This window comes from Ochotona curzoniae, unplaced genomic scaffold, assembly GCF_017591425.1.
Source record: "Ochotona curzoniae isolate NIBS_2020 unplaced genomic scaffold, NIBS_Ocur_1.0 patch175, whole genome shotgun sequence".
Taxonomy (NCBI): domain Eukaryota; kingdom Metazoa; phylum Chordata; class Mammalia; order Lagomorpha; family Ochotonidae; genus Ochotona; species Ochotona curzoniae.
Window position 1 is genome coordinate 456,847 of NW_024466723.1, and position 19,325 is coordinate 476,171.

Below are 19,325 nucleotides of genomic sequence, written 5' to 3' on the forward strand. Positions count from 1 at the left end.
CTACTGATACAGATTGTCTTTTCTTCTGCTTTTTTTCTGCAAAAAGCTTCCTCCTTCATTTCTTCCTCAGCACACAGTTTTCCTTCCTGCCCCTTAAATGTGCATGCCACCAGGTTGCCCCATTCCATTCCATGTTCAATTATCATGGCCTCTGAAGTCTTCCCATTCAGCATCTCTCATGTCTGCACCTGCTTGTCCCATCAGGGCCCTCATTTCATGTCTGGATGAATGCAGTGACTTGCCTGGTAACCTGGCCTCATCTTTTGTTCTCTTGCTCTCCTGACCTGTGTCACGGATGCCCAAGAAATGCAAATCTGATCCCGGCCCCATGTTTCTCAGGATCCCCCAGCGGTTTCTTTTTCCACAAGGCACACCCAGGTCTGGCCCCTGCCAACTTCAGGTTTAGTACTTGAAAATTTCCATGTTCACCCTAAACTCAGCACACCACGGGTGGCCTGAAAACGTGTTGCTTCTTGTACCATCAATCCTTCCAGCTCCCTCCCTCCCTCTCTCTTTGCACACATACTCTGAAATACTTCAGTTTTATCATAACAGCAAGAACGTGCACATTGTTTTATGACTTGGTTTCGTCACCCACCATATGCAGGCCACTTTTTTTTTAAAAAAAAAATGATTTACTTATTTTTTTGTTTGAAAAAGTGACACCAAAAGAAAGGGACAGAGATCTTCCCTTTATGCAACAGGAGTTCTGGGTGCAATTGGGGTGCTGGGGGTACAATGAGGGTGCTGGGCCAGAACAGAGATGGGAGTCAAAGACTCGATCAATCTTCCATATGGGTGGCTGGGACTCAAACACTTGAGGGTGGCCTGTTGTTTCCTAGGGTGCCCATTAGCAAGAAGCTGGAATATGGAGAGGATTCAAGACTTGAACCCAGCTCAGTGGCTAAATCCTCTCTTTGCACACGCGGGGATCCCATATGGGAGCCAGTTTGTATCCTAGCTGCTCCACTTCCCATCCAGCTCCTTGCTTGTAACCTGGAAAAGCAGTAGATGATGGCTCAAAGCCTTGGGACCTGCACTTGTGTGGGGACCCAGAAGAAGCTCCTGGTTCCTGATTTCAGATCAGCTCAGCTCTGGCCATTGCAGTCATATGGGAAGCCCTTCCTCTACTAAGATAAGCCCCATATTCTGTAGCAGGGCTAGCCTTTCTGTATGCTTATTTCCTGCAGAAGACTGTGACTTCTTTATTACTCACCAACCCAGCTCAAAACAGTTCACCTGGTTTAACACAGGCACAGATTAAAACAATGAAAAGAATAAGCAAATAATCCAACAGGATTGCTTTCAGGCTTATTTTTCTTTCCCCTGTCGGGAAAATACAGAAAACAACAACACTCAAGCCTTTTCTTCCTATTCATTATCAAAATACAAATTTAGCACAACTCCCTTCACATAACCAACTCAGGCTCTTTATCTTCCTTGTTTTAATTTCTTCTTTCCTTTATTTTGAATGTTACACTCTGGAGTCATAGGATCTGGGGCTGAGAGCCAAAATGGAGACACACACACTGCATCGCTTCCCCACCTCTCACACCTCCGTTTCCACCGCATACCTGTGCTCCTGACTGCAGGTGGGATGTTCAGAAACAAGCCAGAAACGAAGGTGCCTCCAACAGCGTTTCATTCAGTCCGAGGCCGGCCAACACAGGCTCAGCGAGCCGCTTGCTTGAGATTTCAAATGCTACATTTTTATCAGAAGTCAATGAACGCCTCGCCTCGAAGGAACAGCACATCCCAGCAACTTAACACAACCCAGATCAGAGGCATGCAAATCAAAGTCAAAACTCAACGGGCCAAGCCATGGGCCTGCCGTCTTGGAACTCTGGGACTGAAATTCATGACCATGAACCTGGGCTTTGCGCTCAACCTCAACCGAAGTCAGCTCTGAAACGGAACCCACAGGATCATGAATATTAAATGTTTATAACACGTATTTAAAGCAACCACACACTTTGCGTTTAACCTACATAGGGTCTTCCACGGGCTGCAGCTGCCCACCTAGAGGTCAACTCATACGAGTGCATCTTGTGGGAACAACAGCAGTTGATATTCGTGGAATACTGGGTGGGAGCCTGGCACCACACACAGGGCTTGTGCGTCTTCCCGTTGCAGCCGTATTGATCGCCGGGCTCCCCCACAGAAATGAAGAGCATGGCGAGCAGGAGGACTCAGGTCAGCTCTGTCAATCCCCTCTACCGGACAAGGAAGGGCCCCGCCCCCGGCTTCCGAGAGGACACGGGCTTCTCTGGTCCAGAAAACTGGGATGTGAAGGACGCGGCCGCGCATCCCTGTGTTCCCACACTGCCCACAGTGTTTGCTGGAAGCACGAACTCGGCGCTCCTGCACTCACGTGGCGGAGGCAGGTTTAAGCTCGGCTCGGAGGGCGCCTTGCTTCCCCTGCGCAGCCGCGGGGAAGAGGGCGGCCCGGCGCGGGAGCCGCAGCCCCGCAAGCGCCGGACAGCGCTGGGGGGCGCAGAGGGCGCTGGGTGGGCGCTGGGGGGGCGCTGGGGGGCGCTGGGTGGGCGCTAAGAGGAACGCTGACGGGGCGCTAAGGGAATGCTGAGGGGGCGCTGAGGGGGCGCTGAGGGAACGCTGAGGGAACGCTGAGGGGGCACTAAAGAGCCCTGAGGAGGCGCTGGGGGGCGCTGACGGAACGCTGAGGCTGAGTGGGAGTTGAGGGGGTGCCGAGAGAGCCGCCAGGCTAACTCAGGCACCCTGACCCCGCCCTTGCACTTCAAAGCGAGCAGCCAGACCCTCCCTGGACGAGCCAGACTACCGGCCCTCTTGCGGGACGCTCGAGAGCTCTCCGGTCCGAGCCGGAGGAAGCCGGCTGGGGCCAGCAGGGCTGAGGGGAGGGGAACTGACCGGGCAGGGGAGGGGGGCGGGCGTGGGGCGAGCTCCAGAGCCTCCCAAAGCCGCCCGGAGGATTCTGGGCGGCGGAGCCTGGAAGGCGGCCGAGTTCTCCTTAAAAACAAAAAGAGAGAGAAAACAAAACCCCTGGTTTGAGCATGGGTCCTGGTGGTACCTTTGCCAACCTCCGCCGCGGCTCCCAGAGAAGGCCGCCCGACCTCCGGCGCGGCTCGCAGCCAGGCCAGAAGCGGGCCGGCCGCGGAGCGGGGGCTCGGAATGTTCCAGGGGGAGGCGCTCGCCCGCTCCGCCGTAATTGGTTCGGAGACAATTGCCCATCCATATGGAAGAAATAAAGTAGCTCCCTATCTCGCGGCAGGCCTCCAAATAAATTCCAGATGAACTGGAGACCTACCGGGAACAAGCAAAAACTGCTGGGCAGCTTTTAGAGGAAAACCCAGGAGCGCTGTATGAGACTGGGAGTAGAGGCGGTGGGGAGCGGAGGAGAGGGGGTGGTCCCTAAGTTACTGAAACAAAGAAAAAGATGAATAGTGTTGTCCACGTTAAAATTGACATCTTTGCTATGGCAAAAGACACTTCCCAGATGTACAAACGACATAGAAACAGGCGTACCTGGGACAGCAGCATTCCATATAGGTATTGGTTGGAGTGCTGGCTGTTCCACTTCCCGTTCAACTGCCTGCTAACACGCCTGGGAAGGCTGTGGAGCATAACTCTAGGGCTTGGAAGCCTGCATGCACATGGGAGACCCCAATGGAGTTTCTGGGGACAGCTGGGATTATTGCGGCCATTTGGCGAGTGAACCAGTGAATGGACTTCTCCATGTCTCTCCCTTTGTGAGTTACTGGATTAAATGAATAAATCTCAAAACAAAACAAAAACCCAGCCACATAGGCTCCGATGATATTTGCAGCCACACAGAACGAATTTACAGGCAGTCATTGTCTAAGACAAGTAGGTGAAGGATATAAACAGAGGAAGAATTCCCAGAAGGTCAATAACAAAAGCAAAGCAAAGCAACCTCGCTCATGATTGCAACCGGACATGCCAGCCAGAACCACCTTTCTCTTTTTTGTAACAATGTATAAAAATGTAGCTAATTATGGAATACAATGTAATGTCTCCAAACATACATAGTTTATGGTTCAAACCACCAGAGTAAACAAAGCTATCTCCTCAAACATGATCATCTCTATGCGTCTGGCTTTTTAAGAAATCATAAAGATTGTATTGTTATCCGTGGTCAACTTACTGGACAAAAGGACACCAAACCTCTTCTCCTACCTACTCTCTTACCATTAATTGATCTTTTCCCATTCTGTCCACCTCTAATCAGGAACAACCCAGCTACACTTATTTGGAACTAGAATAGACTGATTTTATTTGTCTAATGAAATACTATATGGCAGTTTAAAGGAATGCAGATCACATATTGAGATGGCTAAATCACAAAAAGTCCTAAAGAAAGGTAAAAAAAAATTTAATATTATATGTCGGTGTCAGTTATGTAAATTTCCTAACAGAAAATATAAAATCATGTTGTCTACAAACATTTTCATGTAATTTAAAGTAAGATAGGCAGCACAATGAGATGCTACCTCACACCTAAGAACATGGCTATGATCAAAAACTAGAAAGTAGTTAGTGGGGATACAACAGGAATTTTTCAGCATTGTCAGTGGGAGTGTAACACTGTGCAGCCACTTGTGGGAAAGAATATTGGCAGTTCCTCAAGGAAACAGAATTATCAGCAATTCTACTTCCAGGTATATACAGCCCACAGACTGAAGGCAGGGAGTGGAACAAATATATTCAAAGAAACAACGCTCACCATAGCCAACAGATAGAAGTCACTCAAATGCTCATCAAGGCTCGAGTGGATAAACAAATGGGGTGTATCAATTCCATGGACTATTCATGGAAGAAAATTCTGACACACGCTACAAAATGGAGGAATCCTAACACTTGCATATACAAAATTCAGGGACTCAGAAGAGTGATTTCTCGAGTCTAAGAGGAAGACGGGGTGGGAAACCGCTGGTTTCATGGATAGAGTTTCAGTTTGGAAAGATGAAGAATTTCTGAAAATGGACCGTGGTTATAGAGCAAGAAAGATGTGCTTAATGGCCTTAGGACCGTCTACTTAAATGACTCAAATCAGTTTTATGCTGTGTACGGATATGTTCCAGAAATGTAAACGAAGAAAGTTGGCTCGGATCCAAATCCCGATCCCAGCAGAGCCGACACAGTCCCCAGGGAATCGGGACCTCCACCCGCACCGCCTGGTCCACCCGGCCGCCCTCCTCTCCCCACCTCTCCCCTGCTCTCCCCTCCTCTCCCCTCCTCCACAGCTCCGGTCGCGACCCTGCGGGCCCCAGCCAGCCTCACGGCGCAGGCGCAGAGCGGTGGCAGCCGGGGGGCGTGGTCTCGCTCTGCGCCTGTGCCGAATTCCAGCTGCTCCTGCTACGGGAGAAAATGATGCCCAGGATGGGCTCCGGGGCTGGCTGGTGGAGGAGAGGCCCGCACTGCACACGCGCAGACCGAGGCCTCGCGTCAAAAGGCAAAGAGAGCGCGCGCTGCCCACGTCCTGCGCGCCCGGCTGCCAGGCTTTCGTCTCAGCCGTGACTCCCGCCGGGCTGGGGCCAGCGTGCCCGCCCGCGTCTGGACCGCGATGCCCCGGGAGATCATCACCCTGCAGCTGGGCCAATGCGGCAACCAGAGTGAGCAGTCTGTCCTCCTGCCCCCTTGGCACCCATCAGTCCCACTCTCCCTGTCGAGAGGCCCCTGCCCCAACTGCGCGGGATGACCCAGGCTGAGAGCTGCGCCTCCAGCCCGTGCAGTGCCAACTCCCAGGCCCAGCGTCCTGACATCCGCCACCCTCAGATTGTGGCAGCCTCAGAACTCTAACATTGGAATTCTCAGGCCTTTTGGCCCTCGCAGACCCAGGCGTCTCCCCCTGTCCCTATTCCTTCCCAGTTGGGTTCGAGTTCTGGAAACAGCTGTGTGCCGAGCATGGTATCAGCCCGGAGGGCATCGTGGAGGAGTTTGCCACCGAGGGCACGGACCGCAAGGATGTCTTTTTCTACCAGGTGCCCCAGTACACTAATCTCCCTACCCCCCACCCCCACCCCCAGTGATCCAGAAGGGTACTGGAAACCACACTGGGCACAGCCCATTCCCCTCCCCCCCCCCCAGCTTGAGGCAGGCGGGCAGGCATGAGCGAGGGTTGGGGGGCCTGAGGACCAGGCGGGCGCTGGCTGACAGGGCCCCTCCTTGGACCCCTGCTCCTAGGCAGACGATGAGCACTACATCCCACGAGCCGTGCTGCTGGACCTGGAGCCCCGGGTGATCCACTCCATCCTCAACTCTCCCTACGCCAAGCTCTACAACCCAGAAAACATCTACCTGGCTGAGCATGGAGGTGGAGCTGGCAACAACTGGGCCAGGGGATTCTCCCAGGTGTCAAATTCTTTGCCTTTCCCCAAGCCCCACTCGCAAAGCAAGGCAGACTTGAGCAACCTTGGAAGTGGCACAGACCAGATTGAACATAAGAGATAAAGTGATGCATTCATCAAGGGACAGCTGGAGAGAGGTTTTGTCAGATTTTTGTGTAAATCATCCACAAAGTATCATTTCTGCATTGAGGGCTGTAGCTGAGGCTCTGCTTTTGGGGGAGAGGTCGGCACGGTATTCTCTTGTCACCCTGACCATCTTTCCCGTGGCCCCATCCAGGGGGAGAAGATCCATGAGGACATCTTTGACATCATAGACCGAGAAGCAGACGGAAGTGACAGTTTGGAGGTGAGGTCCCTGCTCGCCTGGGATGCGGTGGGGAGGGGCTACAGAATGCCGAGGTGTCCTTGCCTGTTGACTGAGTCTCTGACTTGGGATATTGCTGTAGATAAGGTGCAGTCCTGGTTCTCAGCACCCAGAGGGCTTCAGCTTTTTAGGTCTGAATCCTTCAGCATGAGCTCAGCTTCTGTCTTCCCCAGGGGCATCTAACTAAGAGGACCTGCAGGAAGCCTTGCGACATGAGTGTGCTGTGAGGGGGTGGGTGAGATAAGCCTGAGCTCTCCTCCAGATCTCTGGACACTGTCCTTCACTCCACGTAGGGCTTCGTGCTGTGTCACTCCATCGCCGGAGGTACAGGTTCTGGCATGGGCTCCTACTTGCTGGAGAGGCTGAATGACAGGTAATCCCCATACCCCGACTCCACTTCCTCATGACCGGCTACACCCCCCTCACCACGGACCAGTCAGTAAGAGCAGCCATCAGGGTTCCCCGGGCCGGGGCCCTGAACCAGCCTTTCTCTCCTCCCATGGCAGTGCCCAGAGGCCTCATGCTCAGGGACTGGCACAGAGCAAGCGAAGGCCTCACTGCCATGTCTCCATCTTCCCTCTGCTCTGTGATCCTGTGTCCTAGGGGGCCATGGGGCCAGGAGAGGAACCCATGAGCCCTGGTCCCATGGCTGATGGCTGTCCTTTTTGTCCCCAAGAAGGTCTGCCCCCTAGGTACTCTTTTTGAGTAACAGGGACAAACCCACCCAGGTGCTTGCAGCTTCTGTAATTCTAAACACTGAATTCTGTGACCACCCCCCCCCCCCGCATGCAAGAGCTCAATGAAAAGAAATGGTGTCCATTGTCCCCAGGGAAGACAGCTATGCACAGTTGAATGGGCTTCCCTACTCTTCCCTTCTTCATCAACCTCAGGTACCCCAAGAAACTGGTGCAGACATATTCGGTGTTTCCCAACCAAGATGAGATGAGTGACGTGGTGGTGCAGCCCTACAACTCGCTGCTCACACTCAAGAGGCTGACCCAGAATGCAGACTGCGTGGTGAGTAAAGGCAGAGAGGGTCGGGGGCTGCAGTGTGCTGCCTTGCATCACGCACAGTCCTGCTCCGGACCCTGCACTGTGCAAGGAGCGTCGATTTTCAAAAATCAGGTCCCAGCCTCCTAGTTACTTACACTTTTAGGTGACAAGTTCCCCAATAAAAGGAGTCTTCCCTCCACCCCCAGCACCTACACTGATCTGCCCACTTAGGCTGGAATTCTCAGCTCAGATGTCACTTTTTTAACAGAATCTCTGCTGGCTACTCAGTCAAGCACAGCTCCCTTCACCATATTGCAGATTACAAACTTCATTCCTTTGTTTTATTCTTCATGCTAGCCTCCCCCCACCAAACTAGAGACTGGTGAACTCCGGTGAAGGCCATGGCCATGTGCCTCTCTGCGGGCAGTCCAGCCTAAGTGTGTAGCCTGTGGAGGCACTCACAGATGTGTTTATAGCTCTGCACTGCCCAAAGTAACTCAAACTGTCTCCAAAGAAACGTTTCTTTTGAAATTAACAAAGCTACTGATCAGTTTTAGAGCATAACAAGTACTGACCAAATCTTTTATTTTTATCCCCACCCTTTCTGTCTCCCCAGGTGGTGCTGGACAACACAGCCCTGAACCGGATAGCCACTGACCGCCTGCACATCCAGAACCCGTCCTTCTCCCAGATCAACCAGCTGGTGAGCTCCACTCCATCACATCGGACGCCCTCTTGCTGGAGGGCTTCTGCGGAAGGGAGGTCCTCCCCAGGTCAGGCCCATGACACGCCTTCCCGTCCCCAGGTGTCCACCATCATGTCAGCCAGCACCACCACCCTGCGTTACCCCGGCTACATGAACAACGACCTCATCGGCCTCATTGCCTCGCTCATCCCCACACCCCGACTCCACTTCCTCATGACCGGCTACACCCCCCTCACCACGGACCAGTCAGTAAGAGCAGCCATCAGGGTCCCCAGGCCGGGCCCTGAACCAGCCTTTCTCTTCTCCCATGGCAGTGCCCAGAGGCCTCATGCTCAGGGACTGGCACAGAGCAAGCTAAGGCCTCACTGCCATGTCTCCATCTTCCCTCTGCTCTGTGATCCTGTGGCCTGGGAGGCCATGGGGACAGCTGCTGTGGTGGCACAGGGACCCTGGGAGTTGCTGGGCTGAGAACCATGGAGATGCCCCTGCCACGGCAGACGGCATCTGCTCTGAGTCTGCAGGACATACATGTTGCCTCCTCTGCATCCCTGAATAGTGCCTTGCCTGCTGACCCCTGTGACCCATTGTCCCATGCCTCAGGTGGCCAGTGTGAGGAAGACCACGGTCCTGGACGTCATGCGGAGGCTGCTGCAGCCCAAGAACGTGATGGTGTCCACAGGCCGGGACCGCCAGACTAACCACTGCTACATCGCCATCCTCAACATCATCCAGGGGGAGGTGGACCCCACCCAGGTAGGGGAGCCACCTGCCCTCGAGCCCTGAAGCCACAGGGCTCCAGGAAAGAGGCCACCCTCACCCTCCCTGTGCCTGCCAGGTCCATAAGAGCCTGCAGAGGATCAGGGAGCGCAAACTAGCCAACTTCATCCCCTGGGGTCCGGCCAGCATCCAGGTGGCCCTGTCAAGGAAGTCTCCCTACCTGCCCTCAGCCCACCGGGTCAGCGGGCTCATGATGGCCAACCACACCAGCATCTCCTCAGTGAGTCTGCTGTTCTTTGGCTGCTCTGTTCCTCTGCCAGGGCCCTGTGCATTCTCAACCCCCAGTTCCTTAATCTCCCGCCCTACAATGGAATATTCTGAAGATTCCTACTTCCTTCAGCTCTTTGAAAGCTCCTGCCAGCAGTATGACAAATTGTGGAAGCGGGGAGCCTTCCTGGAACAATTCCGCAAGGAGGACATCTTCAAGGACAACTTTGACGAGATGGACAGGTCCAGGGAGGTCGTCCAGGAGCTCATCGATGAGTACCATGCAGCCACCCGGCCGGACTACATCTCCTGGGGCACCCAGGAGCAGTGACTTCCCTTCCCACCACTCTTCCTGGATGAGAAGTGGCCTCCACACCTGGTCCCTCCAGCCCAACCTCACTTCATGTTCACCCTTTCTAGATTCATCTCCAGCCCAAGAGCTGGCCCTACTTCCTCCCTGCTCTGCCCTGACCCTTGATATGCTTGTTCAGCTCTAATAAAGTAATAAAGCGTGTCTGTGAGCAGTCAGGATTTGTGCTGAACTGGGGGTGGGGGTGACGGGATCTCCGGTTTCCAGGCACAGGGTCGGAAGGTGGCCCCTGCCTGCTCTGGTCTCTTGCTGCTTAGTCTAGCTAATGTCCCATTTCCACTGGGGTCTCTCACCATGAACGACGGACCTGCCTTAGTGCAGCCAGCACTCTCAGTCACAGAAGATTATGGAGGTCAGCTGTCTAGTATCCAAGCTCTTACCTGGGGGTACATGGAGTCTGCCCTGACCTCTTGCCCTCAGGACAGAGGACGTGGGGCCTACTGCATTCTGAGCAAGCCAGCAAAGCCAGGATTCTGGATTTGTAGTGCTCAAGGCCTCTGGATTCCTAGGAACTAAACTTGATAAGCAGGAACAGGACTCAAGAGCCAAGTTGAAAAGGCAAATGGCTTTTCCAAGCCAGAGGAGTTCTTGGGTCTGTATCCTGCCCAAGCTCCTTTCCATTTCACATCCAAAGCAGCAGGCACACCAAAGGCAGACCCCAGCACGGGGGCCCGAAGCAGGACGCCAGGGGAGGAACTGGGCAGTGCCAATCCTGATGACTCAGTGCCCTCCAGCCTCAGGGATGCTGGGAGGCCACCCCTCACCACTCAGGGGCACAGGGTGAGTAATTGCCAGCTTCCAATACTGCCTTCTTGCTGGCCCCACCCACCTTGCCATGGCAACACACTGGTCAGGAGGAGGTTAAATCCAGGAGGTCAAGGAGGGTGGGGCTGTGTAGTGTCCAGGCTCCTCAGTGCCTGGTAAAAGTGCAGAGTGTGGGCGTCCCCAGGGGCGGAGCTCTGAGCTCCCGGGGCTTCAACACGACCCACCGGCAACAATGACGCTCCCACAGGAAGGCTTTGTGTAAATAAGATTTTTTTTTTTTTTTGCTTCTCTTCTACAAATAAATTAAGAAACAAACTAGAAAATCGTCCACACCCATAGCAGCTTTTGGGTGTGTGATGTACCCCGTCCCTGCAGGGCCCAAAGAGACCATGGTTCCCTCAAATCTCACAACAGTCCTGGCCCAGGCTGGAGGCAGGAGGGGAGTCACGACCTCTTGGCAGGCTCAGTGCTGCAGCTGCCCCAAGCAGCCAGCCTGTCCCTGGGGCTCATCCAGGCCCGAGTGCTGGCTGGGAGGGGAGGCGTCTGGCAGGTCTTGGCATGGAGGAGAAGGGCTGCGGGGCCTCTCGGGGGAGGGGCTGGCCAAGTAGGCATTCACTAGCTGCATGATCTCTTCCACCTAGGAGAGGGCAGAGGGCAGTGTGCAACAGGGGCGGCAGGCTTCTCTCTCCTCCACCCAGGCTCTGGGGCCCTACCTATACTTGGGCCTCTGCAACCTTTCCCTCCACATCACCATTTCTCCTCACGCTTGCGACATGTCCTCTTGTGTCTTTCTGCCCCCTCTAACACACCCAAGTTACTCTCCTGTAGCTCCCTCTACTCTGGCTGCTGTTTCCCAGATTTCCCCAAGGCCAGCTGAAATGCCACCCTGTTTGAGGAGTTCTCCCTGGCTACCCTAATGCCTGAGTCCCTGCAGTCCACAGCTGTTCGTTTCGTAGCATTTACCATTGTCTTCCATGGAGCCGGCTTGAGAGTCCTTTGTTCAGGTTCAGGCCCTTGTTTCTCCTCCCTTCTGGTATCCAGTCTTGACTGCTAACATCTTAGCACTGTACCTGGGCCAGGCTGGCACTCTGTCTCCTGACATCCCTTCCTTTCCCTTCTTCCACAACCCTCTGCCCACTCACCTGGGGGCTCTGCAGGATGAGCTGGTTCTCTCCCACCCTTATGGCCAGGGTGTGAGGGCCCATTAGCTGGCAGGCGGCAACATGGCCATAGCTGACACAGTGGATGGGTTCTGTCTCACCTGGCCGGGAGAGGGACATGGCCTTGGCTCCCAGGCCCAGGCATAGCTTCTGTGGAACACCTCCACCAGGTTCCTAAAGACAGACAAGCAAAGCACTATCTTTGGTTCTGGGAGATGGAACAGACAAAGGGCCTTCTCCATCCCTCTAGGATTCATAAGGCCAAGTGCCAAGGGGGCTATGGCTCCAGGGAGACACAGTCATGCAGGAGGTAGGATGGGGGATGGGGAAGGTGGGGCAGTGACGCCAGGGGTTTCGAGCCGGGCAGCCCAGCAGGCGCTCGCGGCTCTGGGGCAGAGGTGCTCAGCTCGGCCACCAGTCCCCCTTCTCCCTTCTCCCCTCACCGTGCTCAGCTCCAGAACGTCATACCGAGCAGCGCCAAACCCCGGACACTGCGCCGCCAGAGCCAGGTAGGCAGCCATGGCCTCCGCTCGGCCCATGCCTCGGAGCCGCTTCCAGCTGCCCAGCACCGCAGCTGCCGTGCCTGAGCTGGCGCCGCCATCTCCTTCTTCAGCGGCCGTGATTCTTGCCGGACGGCCCACCCCGCCGCGCCGGGCCCGCTCTGCCCGCCTCTTGGCCAGGCCAGGGTTCCACAGGGCCCCGGCCAGCAGGGCGGCGGAGGACGGTGGCCTGGGGATCGGGCAAGGTGGGTCTCCGAGAGGCGATAATAGGCAGTCCAGGCGCGGCAGGGACATCCGCGGCGAGAACTCCCGGTGCAGGCTTTGCAGGCGCAGCGTCGTCAGGGCGCGCAGGGTGTCATCAGGTGGGGGCGGCCGACCATGCAGTAGCAGAGCGTGACCCTGGAGGTGAGGAGGGGGAGGAAGTCACCTGGCATCAGGGGACCGGAGGCGGCAGCACATGGCAGACAGCACCGGGTAAGCAAGATGGCCCAGGAAGAGGGTGGCTCGGGCTCGGGCTCGGCCCGGGCTCGCACTCGGGCTCGGATGAGTTCGCGAGCGTCTCACCTGCTCAAAGACGAAAGGCAGTTCTTGATTGTCCGGGGACAGCTCCTCCGTGTCCATCGGTCCAAGTAGACGTAGACACAATCTACACCCCGAGTCTGGCGAGTCCTCCAGCTCGGGGTCCTCCACGGCCAGACTGCAGGTGGGGAAAAAGTGCAAGGCACTGGAGCCACCGGGCCCTCCGGGAAGAGGACCGCCGGGCAGGGCTGGGGAGCCGTAGGGGGCGGGACGCGTACGCCCGGGCGGAGCCTGGCGGGCCGAGGAGCCCGGAAGTGAGAGCGGGTGAGACCTGCCCGCGGGCAGGGTCCCATCAGCTAATCGCCAGCTAATCGCAGGGCTAATCGCGCCCGCATATCTCAGCGGATGGCGCGTGGCATCCACGTGGCCAGCGTTCCACCGTTTGCTTAGGGAGTGACCTAGACGGAACAGTAGAGGGACGAGTAGACCACAGGGCTGGGATTGGACATTTACTTCTCAAACCTGGTGAGCAGGTCAGCCATAAGGGTCCCTCCGGCCAGGGCTCGCTCCTGGGCTCCTCGCTGCTCATACAGCGCAACTGAGTTCTTACTCCGATCTAAGCCCAGTCGCCCTACCAGCTCTTCTGCCACCTAGAAAGGAAGTGAGGGGGTGGGAAAAGTCAGACCTTCCCCTCCCCTCCGGCCCCGCAGCCCGGGAGAAAACCAGGATTCTGGTCCAACGAGAGAGAGAGGGCGCAGAGTTCCTCCCTTGCCAAACTAATGACGCTTAGGGTTGGGGCAAAAGCGGGCGGAAGAAGCTAGAAAGACGGGCTAGCGGTGCGAGGGCCTCTCTGGGACCTCACCTCGCCCACCGTGGTGTGGGAGTCGATGGTCACCAGACAAGCACCAGCCTCCGGACAGTGCACCGTGCACCGTAGCTCCTGCCGGTGGCTCAGTGCGGTGATCTCCGCCAGCGACGGCACTAATTCGCGGCCGCGAGTCCGGCTCAGCGCCTTCCGGATGAAGCGCGCGTATTCTGCGAGTTCCGAGTCCGGCAGCGCCTGCTCCGTCCTGGGTGAGGAGGCAGGATCGCTGAGGTCGAGCTCCAAGCTCGCTGAGGCTCTCCCAGCGCCTCAGCCTCCCGGTCCTTGGAGCTCACTTGGTCTCCTCGGGTTCCTCCGCTCCAACTCCAGTTCCTTGAAGTTAGTGCCCAACTCTTCCATTCTAGGGCCCTTGGCAGCGAGCTCCTAACTGCTCCCGCTCACTCCCACAAGACTCGGTGATCCCTTTGCAGTCTGGACCCCCCCCCCCTTCCTCAGCGCGAGGAAAAGCAGCGCTCCAATATCATTTCTCAGCCCAAAGCAAGGGGCAGCCCTTTGTATGATCCCAACTGAGATGTGATTTTGACAATTCCCACAAGGGCGCTGTGTAATGTAACTTAGCAGCAGCCCTGACTCTGGGCAAGTCTCATCACTTCCATAAAAACCTTTTGCAAACCTCTCCCAGCCCTGCAGCTCTCTCACTCTGGCCTTAACCCCAGTCCCTCCCCTCTCACCTCTGCAGATGTCCCAGGAGGTGATCCCGCACGGCACACCCTGGTTGGAAGGTGCAACTCATGCAGGTAAGGAGCTGCCAGTACCGCAAGGTTGCGGGGTCTTCGGTGGCGGGGAGCCCCGGAGGCCCCTTGGGGCCTGAGGTCTGCTTAGCCAGCTGCAGGAAGAGTTCATCCTGGAGCGCAGGCAGGTCCTGGCAGGTTTGGAGCACACCCTGCATCAGGGGCCCGGGGCGCCGCGCCCCTTCCAGCGCCTGCAATGCCAGGAACAGCCGCACTGCCTCTTCGCGCAAGGGTGCATAGCCAGGACCTGTGGGAGGGTGGGGGTGGAGGGACGGTTTGGAGAGGGGACACAGAGCTGTGCCCTGGGAGGAAGGTAGCAACCAGGGGAAGGTCAGGTGAGAGGGGATGCGGAAGAAGGCACAAGCATAGGAAGAGTGAAGGGAAAGCAGTGGTCCCGAGTCTCGCACCTGCCTCCCAGCACTGCCCTCGCCCAGTCCTGCTAAGCCTGAACTTGGAATTAGTAAGGCACATGCACAGCGTGCAGGAGTCAGGCTCAAGCCCCAGATTCAGTCACTGGGTACTGACCGCCAGCACTATGGGGCCAGAAAACACACTGGAAGTGAGAAAACCAGGATTCTTCCCTCCCCCCCTCCCATCCTAATCCTCTGGCGTTAGGACCTGGGCCAATCACTACACCCTACTGGGGGAGGGGAGTAGAGCTGGATGAGACCAACACATTCTCCCCAGGTGGTGTCTTTCCCGTCCCTGGAAGAGGTGATATAACACAATCTTATGAGTAGAATGACAACTAGAATAGAGGTGGTCTAGCAGGGAAGCTGTTGGTTGGGATGGCCTCTCACTCCCAGCTCCAGCTCTTGGCAATGCAAACCCCAGGAGGCAATAAACAGTGGCTCCAGTCCTTGGCAACCTGCCACTCCTGTGGGAGCCCCAGGCTGCATTCCTAGGTTGCTGGTTCTCAAGTTCGATCTGGCCAAACCTCAGATTTTGGGGGGAGGCATTTTTGGAATGAACTAGCAGATGGAAATTATTTTTCTCTCTTAAATATATGTATATGTGTTTCATCTTTTAATAGACAACAAAGTATAAAAACTCTGGGAGGCTCAGCTGGTCGGTGATCAGAATAAAACCCGTGGGGAAGGGGGCCCCATTTTCTATGACCCTTCCCTCCTCTCTGCCCTGGCCAACTCCTACATCACCTTTGCCCTTTGCAAAGTGAGGTGCTGGGGAGGCCCCTGCCAGCTGCAGCATTCCCAGTCCTGTTCACTTCATCCTATCCAGGGCACCTGCACCATAGGGCCGCTCACCTGGGGGACTCACTCCATAGGGCAGCGGCAGGAGTGGGGCATAGAGGGCCCCACTGGTGTGTCTCAGGATGGGGTTCTGCTGGTAGATGAGTGCCACAGCCTCTGGGTCTCCACAATTCTCCTGGGGGTGGGAGTGGGGGAAGGTCAAACAGGCAGATCAGGGGGCTCGAGGCTATGGCCAGCTCCTGTGAGTACATCCTCCACCTGCCTGAGGCATTCCGGGTAGTGGGCGGTGGCTGCGGGTCCAGCCTCCGCCTGCCTGAGGCTCTCAGTCTCACCTCTATGTCCCGGAGCAGGAGCTGCGTAGGGGTCTCCATCGGTGCCTTGGAAGCGATCACTTCGCGCACCGCGGTCCCCCAGCGCTCTGCCTCGGCCTGGCGAGGGGAGCAGAGGCGGACACTGTGCTTCCTGCCAGACACTGTCACTGTCCACAGCCCTAGGAGTGAAAAGCGAGGCGGCGGAAGGCAGTCAGGACCGGCTGAGCACCCTCCCCTCCCCTCCCGCGCTAGGGAGGAACGAGAGGTTGCCCGAGGAGGTCTCACCAGTTTCCTTGGGCCTGCGCTCCGGGCCGTTCACAGAACACAGGCTGGTCAGCACCAGGCTCCCGAGGCGCCGCGCTCCCTTCCCGTTGCCACTGAACTGGTCCAGTGAGTCCCGCGTGAGCACGAACCAGGCCCGGCGCGGAGGCAGCCATGGCCGCGCTCCCCCACGGGGCTCCCGGTACAGCCAACCTGGTGGGTGGTAAGGCAAGAGGGGGGTCAGCAGGAGAGAGTTGGGGGCCGTCTGCAGGGCTACGATTGCAGGCTTCCCAGAGGGCACTCACCTTTCACTACGACATCCGGGTCATCCTCTTGCAGCCCATTCTCGGGGATGAGGCTCCATGTCTCCTCCCAGCTCTGCAGCCTGGAGTGGGGGGCGAGGGTTGGCCGAGGCTGCAGGGCCTCCGCTCCACCTCCAGGGGGCTCCTCCGGGAGGGCGCCCCAGACGGCAAGGGGTGCCCGCTTCCAAGATGGACAGCCCTCCTCCAAGCTGTGGGAACGGCCGGGCCATTCTGACCTCGTACCAGAAATAGCCAGGACCCCCCCACCTCACTCCTTTCCTCCCCAGGCCCCCAGCCGGACCGCCCCCGGGCCCCCAGCCAAACCACAGTGTCCGGCAGCTAGGGCCTCTCCCTTATTGCACAATCCCGGGAAGGAGGACAGCGAGGTTGGGGGGTCTTAGAGACTGACAGAGATTTAGGGAATATGAGGACATAAGGGTTAGGGAAGCTCACCTGTCGGAGACCTGCCCGCTTCTTCCTGGCTGAGTCAGCGTCACGTCCAGGGAACCCTGGAGAGAAAAGAAGTCCTCAGGATGGGAGATCTCCCTAGGTGATGTCCTTGGCTTCTGCCCCCTGGGGACTGCATGGCTCTGGACACGGAAGGAGTGAGGGAGCAGCCCGCCGGTCGCGCCTGAGGCGGACCCTTGGTCGAGCTCCACCGAAGTTGCAGCAGAGAAGCCAAGGGGCATGCCTTGTCTGTTAACTTGGGAGGCGCGCTCAGATGCGGTGCAGGGTGGAAAGAGCGCTGTGCGGAATTTGGGAGACCCGAGTTCTAGTAGCAGCTTGGACCATGCTCGCAACAAAGTCCCCTCCCGGCTCTGGGCTTTCCTTCGAAAGGGGAGAGAGTTGGCAGGAGCCTGGACAAAAAGCATTGACCTCCTAGTTTTCGCTTTATCTACTGTGAGACTCAGGAGTGAACAGGATAGAGACCCTGCCCCTCTGCACAAGTTTGTGAAAGGGAGGTCTGGCTGAAAAGCAGCATACAGCCCCAGACCAGGTGTGGCTGGGGCATTGTGTCTGCCTATTTCATCCAGCTTAAGTCCCATCCACCAGGGTCCGAGAGAGGCTGGCGTCCCAACCGACGGCAGAGCCAGTCAAGAACTATGCCATCTTCCCATGGCGTCTGGACTGCTGGAGTCAAGAGAGAAGGGATGGGGGAGGGAGGCCGGGGACACCTGTCCCCACGCTCCAGGGAGGGGGGGTTGGAAGTGGAGCACGAGGGAGGCAATGGCATGATTGACAGAACAAACCATGCCCGGGCTGGAAGTGTGGGGACGCTGGGGTCTTGCTGCTTCCCTGAGAATGTGTTCGTTTAGTTTCTGGAGCAGGGCTCTCAGAGGCACCACGGAGGGGGGGGGGGGCAGGTACTGACCACCCTTTTAGACCAAACTCCCCCAGTCCCAGTCCCTTGCTCCCCGCCCTTCTCTCCTCTATATTTATCTGCCCTCTGCCTCGCCAGGTGCTGGCTCGGGCCCCAGCAGCGGCGCAGCCCGCCCCACCCGGGCACTGAGCCACCAAGGCCTGCTGGGGACCCCTGAGCCCGGGCGGGGGATGGGAGCCTGACCTGGCCCAGTGTGCCGTGTGCAGGGGCCCCAGCGGGCGGGGCAGGGTAGGGAGGGTTCCCGCACCGACTATGCCTCAGTTTCTCCCACAAACAGAGCTGAGAGAGCCAGGCAGTCCGGGCCTGTGGCCCACATGCCTACAGGGATTCCCCAAGAGCCTCACCGGGGAAGGCTGAGCATTCTGTCCTGCGTGGCAGGGCAATGGCGAAGGGTCTTCAAAGAGCCGTGATCCCCCGTTCCGTTTCTGTGGGGCCCCTGCCACAGATCCCAGTCCCAGGACGCCTTCTCCCCCTCGCCCGGGTCCCTGTGGCGGGAGCTCCGGCATCTGGCCCCAACACTCACAAACTGGGAGCCCAGAGGACCCAGGCGTTCGAGCCGCCTAGCCGGCCTCGCCGCATTCCTTGGCGCTGGCGGAGGCGGAAGGAGACGGGATGGGACGCAAGCCCGAAGGGGAAGGGAGAGGCAGGGCCAGGTCGGGCCACGCGTGACGCCTCCCCTGCCTCAGGGCCCCCAGCAGGTGGACAGCGCCCAGCGTGCTGCACGAGGCCCACAGGCACATCCCGAGCAGGGCTGCTACTCCCGCTCCTGGGGGGAGGGGGGCGGAGGGACTGGGCCCCCCCCCCCGCTGGCCCCTAGGCAAGAATCTCCCTCCACGTCCCCAGTTTGCCAAAAGCTGGAGTCTGGAGCTGGATCAGGCGTGACGGCCGCTGGTAGCGAGAGAGAGCCACGCCAGACGCCAGATCCCCCCTCCACCGCCACCCCCTACTCACCCGTCGCCCCGACTTACCCTCCCGCCACCCGCCGGACTCGGGGTCCGCAGCTCAAAGGTCTCTTCGTCGTCCTCGTCGTCCCCGTCCCCGCTAAGCTCGCCGTCTCCGTAGTCTCGGTGCAGAAGAGTGAAGCCTCGACGGCAGCAGAGAAGCCACCACAATCCCCCGGGGAGAGGCATCCGGGCCAGGGGAGGGGGCTCCGACAGCCCTGGCGGAGCAGCAGGGGGTCGGAGAAACTGGCGGGGCTTCGACCTGAGTCGGTGGAGGGGGTATATGAGGCGGGAGAAAGTGGAGGGGGGAGCTGAGAGGCGGTCTGAGAGGAGGCGGTGTCCACCGCTGGGGTGCAAGGGGCCGCTGGCTAGAGCCTGAGGGGGAGGGGGGACTTAATGTCTGGGCCCCCGAGGGGGGAGGGGGAAAGGCGTCCCAGAGCCTGGCGGTGGGGTGGGGGGGAGGCGGGGAGGACAGAGCAATGTCCGGAGCTGGGAAGTAGTGTCCGTTGTAGTGTCCAGCCCTGCGGGGGGCAGTGTCCGGTGCAGTGTCCGAGGTGGGCAGTTGTCCAAGCTCCAGGGAGGGTCGTGTCCGGTAGGGC

At 57.8% G+C, this 19,325-nt stretch overlaps 2 protein-coding genes across 3 annotated transcripts; one reads left to right on the forward strand and one right to left on the reverse strand.

Annotated features, from left to right (window-relative positions):
* Window positions 1-5,560: 5,560 nt before the first annotated feature.
* Window positions 5,561-9,895, forward strand: LOC121166585 (tubulin gamma-2 chain). Its single transcript, XM_040995800.1, has 11 exons — window positions 5,561-5,609; window positions 5,866-5,978; window positions 6,181-6,348; window positions 6,622-6,690; window positions 7,002-7,081; window positions 7,599-7,725; window positions 8,318-8,404; window positions 8,507-8,656; window positions 9,008-9,160; window positions 9,243-9,404; window positions 9,525-9,895. The coding sequence occupies exons 1-11, from the start codon at window positions 5,561-5,563 to the stop codon at window positions 9,720-9,722; spliced, it is 1,356 nt and encodes a 451-aa protein (XP_040851734.1). The 3' UTR covers window positions 9,723-9,895.
* Window positions 9,896-10,850: 955 nt separating this feature from the next.
* LOC121166550 (pleckstrin homology domain-containing family H member 3-like) lies at window positions 10,851-19,129 on the reverse strand. 2 transcript variants are annotated; one of them, XM_040995742.1, is made up of 13 exons: window positions 18,754-19,129; window positions 16,858-16,913; window positions 16,408-16,487; window positions 16,127-16,315; window positions 15,863-16,020; window positions 15,585-15,705; window positions 14,260-14,566; window positions 13,568-13,775; window positions 13,228-13,355; window positions 12,751-12,883; window positions 12,130-12,585; window positions 11,669-11,860; window positions 10,851-11,163 (listed from the first exon to the last, which is right to left on the reverse strand). In XM_040995742.1, the coding sequence occupies exons 1-13, from the start codon at window positions 18,913-18,915 to the stop codon at window positions 10,990-10,992; spliced, it is 2,364 nt and encodes a 787-aa protein (XP_040851676.1). In that variant the 5' UTR covers window positions 18,916-19,129; the 3' UTR covers window positions 10,851-10,989. The 2 variants fall into 2 exon arrangements, with proteins under 2 accessions (XP_040851676.1, XP_040851674.1); XM_040995740.1 differs by having other exon boundaries at window positions 13,219-13,355.
* Window positions 19,130-19,325: the final 196 nt, after the last annotated feature.

What these genes read in the sequence shown, in the direction of transcription:
- LOC121166585 (XM_040995800.1), top strand. Translation starts at nt 5,561, where the DNA reads ATGCCCCGGGAGATCATCACCCTGCAGCTGGGCCAATGCGGCAACCAG. An exon ending in CCCTCACCACGGACCAGTCA is followed by an intron (nt 8,657 to 9,007) that starts GTAAGAGCAGCC and finishes CCCATGCCTCAG; the next exon opens with GTGGCCAGTGTGAGGAAGAC. An exon ending in ACCACACCAGCATCTCCTCA is followed by an intron (nt 9,405 to 9,524) that starts GTGAGTCTGCTG and finishes TACTTCCTTCAG; the next exon opens with CTCTTTGAAAGCTCCTGCCA.
- LOC121166550 (XM_040995740.1), bottom strand. Translation starts at nt 18,915, where the DNA reads ATGCCTCTCCCCGGGGGATTGTGGTGGCTTCTCTGCTGCCGTCGAGGC. An exon ending in AGCGGGCAGGTCTCCGACAG is followed by an intron (nt 16,488 to 16,857) that starts GTGAGCTTCCCT and finishes CCCCCACTCCAG; the next exon opens with GCTGCAGAGCTGGGAGGAGA. An exon ending in TCATCCTGCAGAGCCCCCAG is followed by an intron (nt 11,164 to 11,668) that starts GTGAGTGGGCAG and finishes GCCCTCTCCTAG; the next exon opens with GTGGAAGAGATCATGCAGCT.